The sequence below is a fragment of the Simochromis diagramma genome, unplaced genomic scaffold, assembly GCF_900408965.1.
Source record: "Simochromis diagramma unplaced genomic scaffold, fSimDia1.1 OVJJ01000571.1, whole genome shotgun sequence".
NCBI classification, from domain to species: domain Eukaryota; kingdom Metazoa; phylum Chordata; class Actinopteri; order Cichliformes; family Cichlidae; genus Simochromis; species Simochromis diagramma.
In genome coordinates this window covers 1474290-1487306 of record NW_024386885.1, presented here as the reverse complement: position 1 = coordinate 1487306, position 13017 = coordinate 1474290, and the positions used below count along the sequence as shown (strand labels likewise).

The 13017-nt window shown below is 44.2% G+C and overlaps 1 protein-coding gene across 3 annotated transcripts in view; it reads left to right on the top strand.

Annotated features, from left to right (window-relative positions):
• Nucleotides 1-13017, top strand: part of LOC120734590 (zinc finger protein Aiolos-like) — a 36320-nt gene that overhangs the window by 21026 nt on the left and 2277 nt on the right. The window contains exons 3-9 of one of the 3 annotated variants that reach the window (XM_040033467.1): nt 3833-3907; nt 4626-4770; nt 5076-5174; nt 8761-9180; nt 10842-11009; nt 11391-11507; nt 12337-12447. In XM_040033467.1, the coding sequence (XP_039889401.1) occupies nt 4719-4770; nt 5076-5174; nt 8761-9180; nt 10842-11009; nt 11391-11507; nt 12337-12447 (967 nt within the window). In that variant the 5' untranslated portion in view covers nt 3833-3907; nt 4626-4718. Of the gene's footprint in view, nt 1-2620; nt 3908-4625; nt 4771-5075; nt 5175-8760; nt 9181-10841; nt 11010-11390; nt 11508-12336; nt 12448-13017 lie in introns of those variants that run through there. The other 2 variants (XM_040033468.1, XM_040033466.1) reach the window with 2 other exon arrangements.

The window sequence follows — 13017 nt, the reverse complement described above, 5'->3', positions numbered from 1 at the left end:
CTGCTTTAATCAACCCCAAATGCACAGCAGAAAACAACCTCTGCAGCCTCAACAGGGTCTCGCCGTGTGTTTGTGCCTGCATCCAGTGGTCAGTCCAGGCTGTGCCGTCAACCCCCCCGCCCACCCACCCACCTCCTCATTATCTCTGCTCCTAGATCTCTCTCTCTCCCTTTTTCCTAACTAGAGTGGGCAGCTATAAAAAGGCAAATGGACAGTCAAACACAGACCCCCCCCCCCCTGCCCATTCCCAGCTGCTGCCCTGCCCCCACCAGTCCTAAAAACGCCTCCCACCAGTGGGATCGCACGATATGTTCCAACAATGCTGCAGTTTATTGCACACGTGTGTGTTTCTGATCAGACTCTGTAAATCAGCGTGCTCCTTGCGTCTTGTTTGCCTGTGCATGTGTGCCCTCCGCCCAGCCCAAAAGGTTTTCAATCATGGCTTTTATTGCTTTTCTTTTTTCTCCCCCTGTGTTTCTTTGCCTCCATTTTGCCATGGAAACCCAGCATGCATTGTAACGCCTTTGTGAGTGTGCGTTCTTTCAGCTTTTTTCTACACGCCGGTGGCTGGTTGCCACCGGCAGGCCGTGGGCAGCAGCCAAGCCTCTCAAGGCCGTGCACCGCTCAGGTGGGTGCTACAGCGAGCGTTGTTAGTTACGAGACATCGGTGGTACTGATCTGAAAAGTCCACAAAGCACTTTAAACACACTCCAATACAAGTCTGCTTTAGGGCTCCGTGGTAAGGTTAGAAATTTTTACTGAGCCTCGATTTAAAAGACGAGCCACCCGCTTACTTTTATGTTCGTTTTTTTACAGAGACGGAAAAATCAAGCTGCAGTTTCTGGAATTGCTCAACAGTCTCTGAACTCACAGCAAGAATAGGAACGTTATTATGTGTCAGTTATGAGGTGTTTGACTGTGTTTGTGTTTTGGGGGGTGCAGGGTGGTTAGTCAAAGGTTAAATGTGGTTATTGACACAATTTTGTAGATGCTGGCTGAGCTAATGAGCTGTGTGTGAGCTGTGTTTTTGTTGTAACTTGAAAAGCAGTGCAACAGACCGGCAGACAAGCGGAACATGTAAATTCTTCTTCCAGTATTTTAGGCTCGTTTTAAACAAATATTATTTTGCCAGAGATGACAGGAAAAGGAGGGCAGACGTAGACGGGAAACGATGGATGGGAATCTTTCAACAGTGTAAAACAAAACAACCTGAAAGAAACGGTGCAGACAAAAGCAGAAGAACAACAAAGCCCCCCCCCAACAAAAAAGTTAAAGTTTATATCCTCGTGGAAATCACATTTTTTTTATCTTGCTGTTTATTCTAACAATAAGCTGTGATCTGTTGAAGTTCACAAATGAAAAGCACATGAACAGCTTCTAACATATGTCATAAGATTTCCCCCCAAAAAAAGCAGAATCTTTGCCACCTGGAATATTTTCAATATCAAAAAGAGACCACGTGCAATACTCAAATTCCAAAAGTATTGGCTATAAAAGCTGAAAGGTATAGATTTAATTACGAAATGGAACAACCTGGCAGATCTTCACAACTTTAAAGCCACATAAGGAGAAATAAAAGGAGAAAGCTGACCTTTCCTTTATTATGTGCTTTCAGTGAAAGAAATAAGGATATATGGTATTTCTGTTTGTCTGGTGCTAATATGAAGCTTAAGCAGTCAAAGTTGATTCAGTGAAGTGAATATTTACTGCACAAAGGTGCAGGATGAAACCAATAAGCTGTCTTATTAAAGGAGAATGAGAGAAAGGAGCTGAAAACGAGCAGAACTGGAAGGAGAACTGTGCGTTTTCTCTCACCTACATTAAACTGCTTTAGGTTTGAGTCATGTCCACAAGTTTTACAAAGAGGAGGGACGACCACAGGAAGCTAAAAGCTGTTTAAATGTTGATTTGAAGCATACTGTCTTTGCCAGCAGAGCTCTTTGCAATCAAATATTTAAACCTGTGAGTGTAGAAGTCCTTAGCCCGACCCTGTGCTTTTAGGATATGTGATCTAAGAGAAATCAGAAACAGTTGTTCCTCACTAAAATGAGAAAGATGTTTTTCTCTCTCCAGAACACCGAGGCTGTGATAGGTCCTGTGATTTTGAAGCACACTGTGGAAAAACTGTGTGGAGACCCTTCGTTATGCACAGATAATAGTAAAACGTACAATTGTGGCACATCTGACGCATTAAAAACATCACATTTAAATAAATAAGAAGTATATAAATAAGGCAGTGAAAGACAAACATTTTCATCAGTGACCCTCTTTCAGCCTCAGTTTTCAGACTACGTTCGGATCTTTAAAGGCACGACATGCTGGTACGTCCTCCCGTCACTGAAAACCAGCTTTGCTCATACGGTCGCTCCAACCTCCTTCATTACTGCGTGTTACTAATTAGGCGTCTGTGGAGTTAGATAGTGGATAATCTTTTGTAACAGACCCGCCTTAGGGATGAACATAAAACATTCAAATGTCACAAGACTTAAAAGTTTTGATTATATTAAATAGTTTTTGGCAGCTTTTAAGGTGTTTCAGCTGAATTATTTGTTCCTCCCTTAAAATTTCACCTCACACTTGAAATTTTGTAAATTTTAAAGGTGAAACCAAAAACTTAATCTGATACAAATATGTGAGGGTCACTTCATCCTCCTGCACCACAAGACCTCCACAGGTTGTGGTCAAAGCTGGATCCGGTGAAAATGTTGACGTAACACTGAAAATACGTCAGTATCCCCCCCGCCTCTCTGACACATAAACACACGCGCACGCACACACACGCACGCGCTTTTGTCCCCCATGTTTTTGTCTCAGTTTGCGTCACTCGTCCCCTTTAAAGAAAAACCTAAGTATGACTCGAACGGCGGTTTTAGAGAACTGCTGCTCATTCAAGCAACAAGTGCATTCAAACTAAACATGCACCTGGAGATCTGCTGCGCATGTGTTCAGGGATTTTTTTAACTTATTTTTATCAGCAGGAGAGAGCATGAGCTTTTATTTGCCTTTATTTACACGCGTTAGAGTCGCTTGTTTTTCCCGTGAGGGGGATGGTAGATGATTTAACAACTATAGGCATAAAAAATCACACAAATATAACTTCACTCACTGTAAACAAGTGAATGCTGTGCTCAGATCATATGCTGCATCATAAAATAGGTACTGATTTCAGTGATACTGCATATGCACTTTGAAGACTGCTTAAACTCTCCTATAATAACAAGCCCGACTGTTAAAGCTCATCTGTAGACAATATTGGGATACAAGTATTTAAAAGCTTTTTTCCTAATTCTCTTCCAACTCTGCGTCAGAGATGGGAATAAAGAGAGGGACACTCAGCAGCTGCAGCATACAGATACAGAGCCATGATGTAAGATTTTCCACAGCCAGTGTCTGACTTCTGCAGGTACGGACCATAAAGGGCAGATATCAGCTGTTTATTCACCTGAAATGAGGGGAATTCAAAAAGAAAGAAAAGTAAATGAAGTGTCAGCTTCAGACGAGTTGGACTTTGAAGTAGCTTTCACATCTGGCCACAAGATGGAGTTAGATCTCCTTAAAAGCCAAGTCTGGAGCCATGTGGACGCCCTGGAGTAACATCAAAGCCCGAATCGGTTCTTTGTTTCGCTCATAAATGTTGTTGGCTGCGCGTGTTTAGGTTCAGAGAAGGAATGTTTGAAGATTTAAACATCATCAGACTTGTTCTGAGTCTCGCCGTCGGTGCTGCTCTGCTGGATTCACGCGCTCTGGTCTTTGTTGCTCCACCTTGCTGAAAATGCGTTCCTGTTCCTTTAAGGAATTCACGGCTGTGACGTTGCTTATATTCCATATTCAGAGAAAGTCCAGCGGCGGAGTGTGGAATCTCCTCCTGTGAGTGCACTTCTCCTCTGTGGTGCTGAGCAAGAAGCAGGTAAGATCTTATTCTCATCATTACTCCTCAGACTTACTGTTAACTTCCAGCAAAAAACAAAACCAAAGACGTCTCCTGGAATTAACAGCAGCAATGTAGACATGTGCTTCTCAATTTCATTTTGACCATGTGAGAAAGTTTCCTATTGATGTATTTTAACGCAAGAGCTTCAGTTAATCATGAAAACCCTATCAACGGTGTGGTTTTTATTATTTATTAGAGCTGATGCGAATAAATAGTTGAAACAATATAAAATATAATGAAATACTTTGTTAACTCGGTGGAAACTGACAGGGGGCTTCTTTAAAAAGTGCACGTCTGGATTTTTCTTAAATAATTTTGAAACTGTGCTGGAGTGTCTGTGTGTGCTCTTTTACGCCTGCTCCTGTGTACAAACCCAGCAGGAAATACATGAGCAGTGAACATCATCTCTTTCTCATAAGGCTAAATGTAGAGACAGGGTCGAGCAATCAACCGTGGGCTTTTTTACCCACTCTTCTTTTTTTTACACTGTCCAACCAACAGGAACAAAGAGATGCAAGTCTTGCTTCTATTTCTTCACAGGCCTTGTAGAAATAGTAAAGGGGAGGTTGGGGGGGCTCTTTTATTAGCATCGAGAGCATCTGAAAAAGTTAAAATTGTCTCACAAACGGTCAGATAAAATGTGACACAATGAATGTAAGAAACAAACCCGCCTTTTCTCTATCTTTATTGGCAGACCTGGTTTTAAAGCGCCAAAGGGGAGAATCTGGTTAGACTCATTAACCGAATACTGTAAATCCCCCCCCCTCACAGAACGTTTTCCTTCATCATGAGCACAGAAAAGCATCCTGAATTCACATCCTCAGAGGCAGACGGGATGGGTGAGTATAGGCATTCCTTGTCTTTAATGTGAAAGTTTCGATGATGAGGATGCACGCATTCCTCCACAGCGGCCACCATCCTGGCTGAAGTCGTGCCTAAAAACTCCACCACGTACGTGGAGGGATTTGTGCACGCTGCAGCTGAAAGCAGGTCATAGAGTCGGGGTCATGAGCGAGACTTCCTGCATATTTACTGTTAATCAGGAGTTTTAATGTTCATTTGTTGCTACGGAAAACACTTTTTTAATTAAGAAGAAAAGCGTCGCTCAGTTTTAACACATCCACTCAACATGTTACTTTCTCAGATGTTGCAGATGTGAAGTCGCAGGAGGAGGAAGAAGAGAAGGAGGACAGCTCATTTAGTGAAAATGGAATTCAGTCCGCTGAAGGTGTCGCAGATCCACGTATGTGTACCCACACACACACTCACACTCTCAAACACACACACAGACACACACAAATATATATATATATGTATGTGTGTGTGTGTGTGTGTGGCATTGGTGCTACAGCTGTTCTTTACACGTCTTTTGTTGGGTTTTTTGCCTGTTTCAGGAAAAAAATTGAGGAATGGTGCTACAATACTTTCATACAATGAAATAGATTATACTGGTTGAGGACAGGAAATACAGGAAACCATTTAGAGTGGCAGAAAAAGTAGAGGAGGGGGATTAAAATGTGAAAGGTCACCTGTAACCAGAGCATTTGGCCAAATCGAGCTAAATCCGGCCCTTTGCAAATCCTAATCAGGCCGTATCTTATTTTATGTTCCTGATCATTTTTTTATCCACCTATTTGTAGCTGTGGCCATGCACCTCCACTGCACCTGCGAGCTAACAGGCTAGCTATCGCCGAAAGCAACAAACGGCATAATTTGCAGCTTAATTTTGTCGTTTGAATCAGCAAACCAGCAGGCATTTGGAGTGAAAGACAGGGAACTGCTGCTTCGCTGAGCTCACAAGAGGAGCGCAGCTGCAAGCGCAAAATGTTTTATCAAACCCGCTCGTAAAATGATGGAAACGTGAAGACGAGTTTCATTTTTATGCGCAGCCAGTTTCGTGGCAGGTGACTGGAATGTGTGTAACAGGTGAAACAGCAAAGATCTTTAACTGTGTTTTAAATGAAACTTCCCACGCGACCTTTCAGTTGTGACGCTCGTCTCTGCAAAAACTTGCACAAAAAAAGCAGATTTGTTATTTTGCTTTTTACATCAGAAGTTTCTGGGTTTAATTAGCTAGTGTTCGTGCCGGTAGCTGTCAAATTTATGCATAAATGCTTATCTGAATACTATAAAGCCAAATAAATATTGTTGTGTACTAGCTGAGGGCTTTCTGTGGACCAAATCATTGTGAGAAGAGCTCGGCAACAAGCTGTGTCTGGTATTTGCATGTCTCTCATTTTCCAGGGTTTGACATGAACTACATCAAGGTTGCACGTGACGAAGAGGTGCTTGATTGATTTGATAGGTCATCTAGCTGATTAAAGTTTCATTGACCGCGTGCCAATATAGAAAGTAAGAGAGCGAGGCCTGCAAATATGCATTCATACTGTATCTGATCAGTGGATGGTGGTTTATGTTCGGAAACGTTGTTTTTCACCAGTTAGTGAGGTGACATTTCTTGACACCAATGGTATATGGGTGCATGATGCCTCAGTGGTTAGCACCATCACCTCACAAGAACAGTGGGTTCAGACTTGTGAGGCCGTAGCTATGTGGAGTTTGCGTGTTCTCCCAGAGCTCCGGTCAATAAATGAGCGTTGATGAGTGTCCGAAGTCTTTCTGTTCCTATTGGGCAGCAGTTAATATGACACCAACCAGAAAAGTAATTGGATGAAATGGAAACATCCATCCTGGATTCTTCCTAAAATGCAGTCAGAATGCAGAAAAGGAGACAAAGAGATGATGAAACCTTCGAGCAAAAGCTCAATCTGCCTGTGGTGTGGATGGTTCAGACAGCCCAGTATGACAGGAGCCCTCCAGAGACCCTTCCTGTTATAACTGACCCAAAGCTTGGCCTGGCCCATCAGACCTGTTCTTACGAGACTACTGGGTCTGTTTTTATTGGGCAGGTTTAGGCCCCAAAGAAAGCAGTGATGCAAGAAGTAAAAACAGATTCAGCAGAACACCTGTGAAAGAGAGGCATCGAGCCTTTGCTTTGTCTATTTAGCTGTAACATCAAAACAACATTCACAGCAAAGTCGGTTATATTGACCAACACCTCAGTGTGTTAGACATGGTAGGACTTATTAGTCTGCGATGATGTCTACAACATATATGATGAAACTGCACAGAAACGTCCCTGGGTCCGAGTCCTGTTCCTGCTGCATCACAGTGTTACAGGAAAACTTGAGGGCTGCACCAAAAACCAAAGGTTTGCACTCTGAGTCTGGAAGTAGATGAAGTCATTTCACAGAAGCCTAAATCTGTCCTCATCTCCAGCATTTGGTGTCATTAAACTCAGTCTGAGACGTCTAAAATCAGACCTTTTTAACTCCTTGTACATGGTGAACTTTGGTCACAGGAACACTGATGAGAACCAGCAGGGACTCTGTCTCCATTTTCTCAGCCAGTGTCGTGTCCACACTCTGCAGTCTCTTCTCTCTTTCTTTTTTCTGGTCACAGCAGAGTGACCAGAAAAGCTCCTTCAGTTTCTGCATCATTACTCAAAACTTGTTCTTCTTGTAAATTTCTACTAGGAGCCCGATGACAGATAATACAGAATTAAATTTAGTTTTAATCTTTCATGTAGAGACTCTTTGATTAAAACTGACTGAACACACACTGTATGTAGGTATGAGAGGCTGTCTCCAGCGTGTGGTAGATATGGTCTGGTTTTAGTTCTCACTGCACGTTCGTGCTTCTGCGATAAAAGCTGCATTTTAAAAGCTCTCTTCTTGTCATCAAGCGGGCAGAAACTGTGACAACTCTGTTTCACACGATATTTTTAATGTTGAATTGTTTTGACTTTGTCATTCAGCCCTAACTCTCTAATTTCTCACTTAAAAAAAAAAAGAACATGGTGTTACAGACAGCTCTCCTCTTTATTTCTGACTGCCACCCATCTATCTACCCCACTGGGTGCACTTCCTAAAGCCCTGCTCTGCGTCTAATGCGCAGCCTGCGGTTCACTGCTTTGAGACACTGGACTCTATATCGGGCCTCTCGGAGCTCTGTGTGTGCAAAGTTTCCATAGCACCTCTGAGCGCTTTCCACAATACAAGGCGCTGCTCTTCAGCTCATCATCAGTCACCGCCAAGACCACAGTGTGGTTTTTGGATGGAACTGAATAAGCTGGGGGGCTGGTTAACGCTTGCAAGAGGCTAGGTGAGAGGTCCTGTACATTGGGCCTTAGGACTCTGCGTGTAGGCAGATGTGGTGTTAATAAATGAAATTGCTAAATCCTGCATGGAGAAGTAGTTTGAGCTGAGCGTGTGGTTTAGAAACCAGAAAAAAAAACCAAAAGCGGGAAAATCTTGCTTGTATAGGTGATGTAATTGGTGCTTGGCTGGCTGAGGGGACACTGAGAGGACTTTAGGTGCACTTTAACACCTTTTAACCCTTAAATTTGGATGCTTTTAAGCCTTTGTGACCAACGTGATGAACAGTCAGTCTGAAATGACTCTTCAAAGGCAGATGAGGAATTAGTGTTGTCTGTCTGAGGCGCCGGCTCACTCACTCTCTCTCTCTCCTGCCCTGGTTCTAGCCGCTGTGTAGAGGAAATGCCTTTGCCTTATCTCAAGCACACATCTTCTGAATCTCTCTGTGACACTATGCATCGGCCCAAATTAGGCTACCCACACTTTGGAGATGTGCTAGTACTAATATCTTGCTATCGACCTTAAATACAAACGTGGAAGTAAAGACGTGACTGTGTTCCACATTCTGCTCACAGCTTATCTAGCTCCTTTGTTGGAAAATGCTCTACACATTCCTGCGAAATGTCTCTCCAAATGCATATTTTGGTTGTCTCCTGCTTCCACTTTGCTCAGGTGTGATAAAGTCCGAGGCTGAGGAGATGGAAGATAACGAGCAGCTTCTCAAGGCTGAAAAAGACCAAGAGATTGTGCCTAAAGAGGAAGCAGAGGGAGGCAGTGAGGACGGGATGGAGGAAGGTTTTGATGAGGAGAGGACAGAGGAAGAGAATGATGAGGAGAGGGACATGGAAGGGGATGAAGAGGGAGATGGCCTGAGTGAGCCGCAGGACCTGTCGCTGGTGGACTACTCGCGTTACGACAGCGCGGCCCTCCCCGACGCCAGCGCAGCGGCGTCTGCCGCCAACGCGGAAGGCGCTTACGCACCTGGAGCCGGGCCGCCTCGCATCCAACCGACAGGCAAGCTCAGCTGCGACATCTGCGGCTTGTCCTGCATCAGCATTAACGTACTGCTGGTGCACAAGCGCAGCCACACGGGTAAGCAGAGGGACGCTGACCTCAAAGATCGCAGTTGTGCAATCGCCGCGCTGTTGATGGCCCTGAGGTCTCCTTTTATTGACTCTGTCAAAGCGATTAGGAACACACAATCGTGTGCTAACTGACAGATTGTGAAATAGCCTCTATTGTTGTTCATATATTCCACACATGCACTAACTGTGTGATTTGATCGCAGCAGCAGATAGGTCAGCACATCAGACTGCAGCTGCAGTTATCGTTCTGCCCTAAAATCCTGAAATGAATGACAGATTTTCTGAAGTGATGACCTAACCAGCGTGCTCAGAGCCGAGTTATAGTATGGAAAATAATACTCATCCCACTCATGGGATTACTCTGTCAGCTTATCCATAGAACTGATATATCGAGTTATCGGCGGCGCACAAAAAATATCAAAAACGTGAAAGAAGGTCAGAAATTCTCATGTTGCTACATTTTAAATGTCTTCAAAATGAGTCACGAAGATTATTTTTGTCTCGTCTTCCATCAGTCTGACTAACAAAGCAGAGTTTAGCTTTAAGTCATCGCAGACAATTATTATAATCCTGTGCTGTGAGATTATGTGATTTTAGGCTTCTGAAACTCTCAAATCTTAGTCAGAAGAATATTCTAGCAAAAAAAAAATAGCGTTGGGGTTACGGTTATGATGGAGTAGATAAGGTACTTAAACATGAAAGCAAGCTATACTTATTTATATGGCACTTTTTACCCACAGATAAAAGAAGATAGATTAAGAACACACACAGCTGCCCCAATAAAACAGAGTCTAGAGCAGTACACGGATTCAAAGGCACAAATGTCCTTAGCTGGGGCAAGCACGTTGCTTAAATGCTCAAGTGACTTTAGCTGACTTTTAAAAGAGATGACAGAATCGGAAAACCTCAGAGGTGAAGCAGAGCGTTCCACAGGTCGCCTGCTGTGGCCTCGAAAAGCTCGATCACCTCGTGTCCTTGGGCGGGGGCGTGGAACAAACTGTAATTTCAAGTTGTTGTTAGACCTCAGTGGGCGAGCTGAGGAGAGAAATTGAGGAAAATCCGCTACATGTGAGGAAATCTGATGGTTAAGAAGTGAAGACGCTGAGGCGACCATACTCCCTGTAACAACCATGATCCACCGTCTGATGCAGTACTCGCTTACTTGAAAGGCTCGTGTGTCTCTGTGACATTTAATCGCGACTTTTGTTGTAAAACATACAAACATTAGAGCTGCATTTCACTGAGTAGAGCCGAGCCGAGCAGTGCTAGTCTTCGTTTGGCACCCGTGAGGCTTTGTTTCTGACATGGGAAGTCATGCACAATCTGCTTGGCAATTGTGCGGTCTGAGTTGTCCGTGAGAACTGTCTTTGCTAGGTTTGGACGTTACTTTCTTCCCCTTTTAAAGATGGTGAATGATTCTGTGTTTTTTTGCAATTCATCGTAGGAACAAGAAAACAACTAAAGTTAAAAAAAAATGGAAGCCAACAAATATCTGAGCTATTGCAAAATTTCCACCCAACAAGAACGTAAGAATACCACAGTGGGGTTTTTTATTTTGCTTACAGGAGCCTCACGGCAGGTGGTCGAAATCAGAATAAGTTGTGTGATTAAAGAAGCCGGTGTCGTGTGAGAACGTGCAGGATTGTTTCAAACGCTGTGTTTTTTCAGGCGAGAGGCCATTCCACTGCACTCAGTGTGGGGCCTCCTTCACCCAGAAGGGAAACCTGCTTCGCCACATCAAACTGCACTCCGGGGAGAAGCCTTTCAAATGCCCGATGTGCAGCTACGCCTGCCGGCGACGTGACGCTCTGAGCGGGCACCTGCGCACCCACTCTGGTACCAGGCAGCCACACACACACACACACACACACACACACACACTCACACTGATAAGCTCTGATACTGTATGCACCTGCGTACAGTACCATGCTGGTTGGTTTCTCACTCCTTTTGAATCTGAGGTCTGCTGAGGCTACATGGCTTTTCCAGTAACACCTTGCCATGCATTCTCATATGGTTACACACATCACATATGATTAGCTTACTCATTCACCTCTGGAAACTTACTCATTCACTTTCAGTTCACGTGTTTCTCCTGCACGGCCTCCAATATGCACACCATCATCAGTTTTGTACGAAACCGCGTACTTAACGAAGTAATGCTTGCTTCATGCCGTTGATGTGTTTGAGTGTTTAACTGAAACCTCTGCCTCGCAGTAGAGAAGCCCTTCAAGTGCAACCATTGCAGTCGCAGCTACAAGCAGCGCAGCTCGCTGGAGGAGCACCGAGAGAGGTGCCATGTGTACATTCAGAGCAAAGGTCCCGCCGAGAGAGGTGAGCAGCGGTGCGCACACACTGTCTCACCACCACGCTTGTAAGAAGACTCCAACATGTCTCCGAGGGACACTCGGTTCACACATGCACATATAGGTGTTAAAGTTATGAAGAACGCATGCATTTCTGCAGCTCGTGCAGAAATGCACACGCTCGTGCAGGTGCACACTTAACAGATCCTGTTTTTATAGCCCCATTAAAAATAACAAGCTTATGGCTACTACCCCGCACTTACAGCTAAACGGGTTATGGCTGCTGTGGCGTACAGGCTCAGCGTGCAGAAGACCGCTTCTCATCTCTCTACCATCAAAGGGGAAGCTAAATAATGTAGGGCAAATGCTTCAGCCCAGCCACCCGACACAAGCAGGAACACAAACGCGCACCACCTTACCTCCCCCTTCCCTCCAAATAAAAAAACAGAAAAGCCTTTATGTACTCAGAGGACAACAGCATGGTTGCAACACACAGACAATGCTCTGTTTCTGTGGTCACCAAATGTCGTAAGTTTATGCCTGATAGTGCCGTAGTGGTGAGGAAGTACATCCTCATCCTGTGGTCTCCTCTCCTGTGCTGGTGAAGTAAAAAAGCAACCAGGAAGTGAGGTCAAAGGAGCGTCTGCTCTCAAATTAATATCTCGTTCCTCCCGGTGTAACTGCGCCTCTGCGCAGCTGCTGTGCTTTTTGAGTTTCTTCCTTTTTTTAAAAAAAACTCTGTGACTTCAAAGGCTGATGGACAGCTGTGCACTCATGACACTGCCTGATCAAAAAGAGAGTCTTCATTTCCTTATCTCTCTCTCTTTCTCTCTCTGTGCTCTTCTGCTGCCAAGCAGAGGACAGTCACACATCCAGGACTCAGATGGGTACTGAGCGTGCGCTGCTGCTCGACAGGCTCGCCAGCAACGTAGCCAAGCGGAAGAGTTCAATGCCACAGAAGTTTACAGGTAAGGGTATAAACACCTCAGGCCGATGGAAGCGCTCAGATTTCTCTTTAAAAATGTGCTTTTATATCTTTAAGGAATATTTAGTGGCTCCAGCTTTTATACATATCGTTTGTCATTTTGCCTTTTGCTGCGCTTTTATGCTGCACAATACAGAATTTGAAGTTGTCTGTCTGAGCTACTTGTTTGTCTGTCTGTCTATGCTGGCCTTCATCTGTCGCCAAAGGGGGTTTCAGGGCAGACCACCTGCCTCATACCTGCACACACCACAGAGTGGTCCCCACTGCCCCAAATTCTCTGCAGGAATTGTGTCATCGGTGGGTATTGGTAATTATTGCACGGTTAATAAAATAGTGTCATGCACATGAAACCTCTGAGTTCCATTACTAACTGCTTGTGTTTTGATTCGATCTGAGATAATTTGAGCTGGTAATTATCAGAAGTATCAGTTTCGGTAAATGGCTGACTTGCCACAGTGATTTCCCAAACTTTATGGGCGTATATATACACACACATGCACAATGATTTTCAATAGCTTGCTCTCACCTTTCTGGTTAAGACTAACACTGAGTT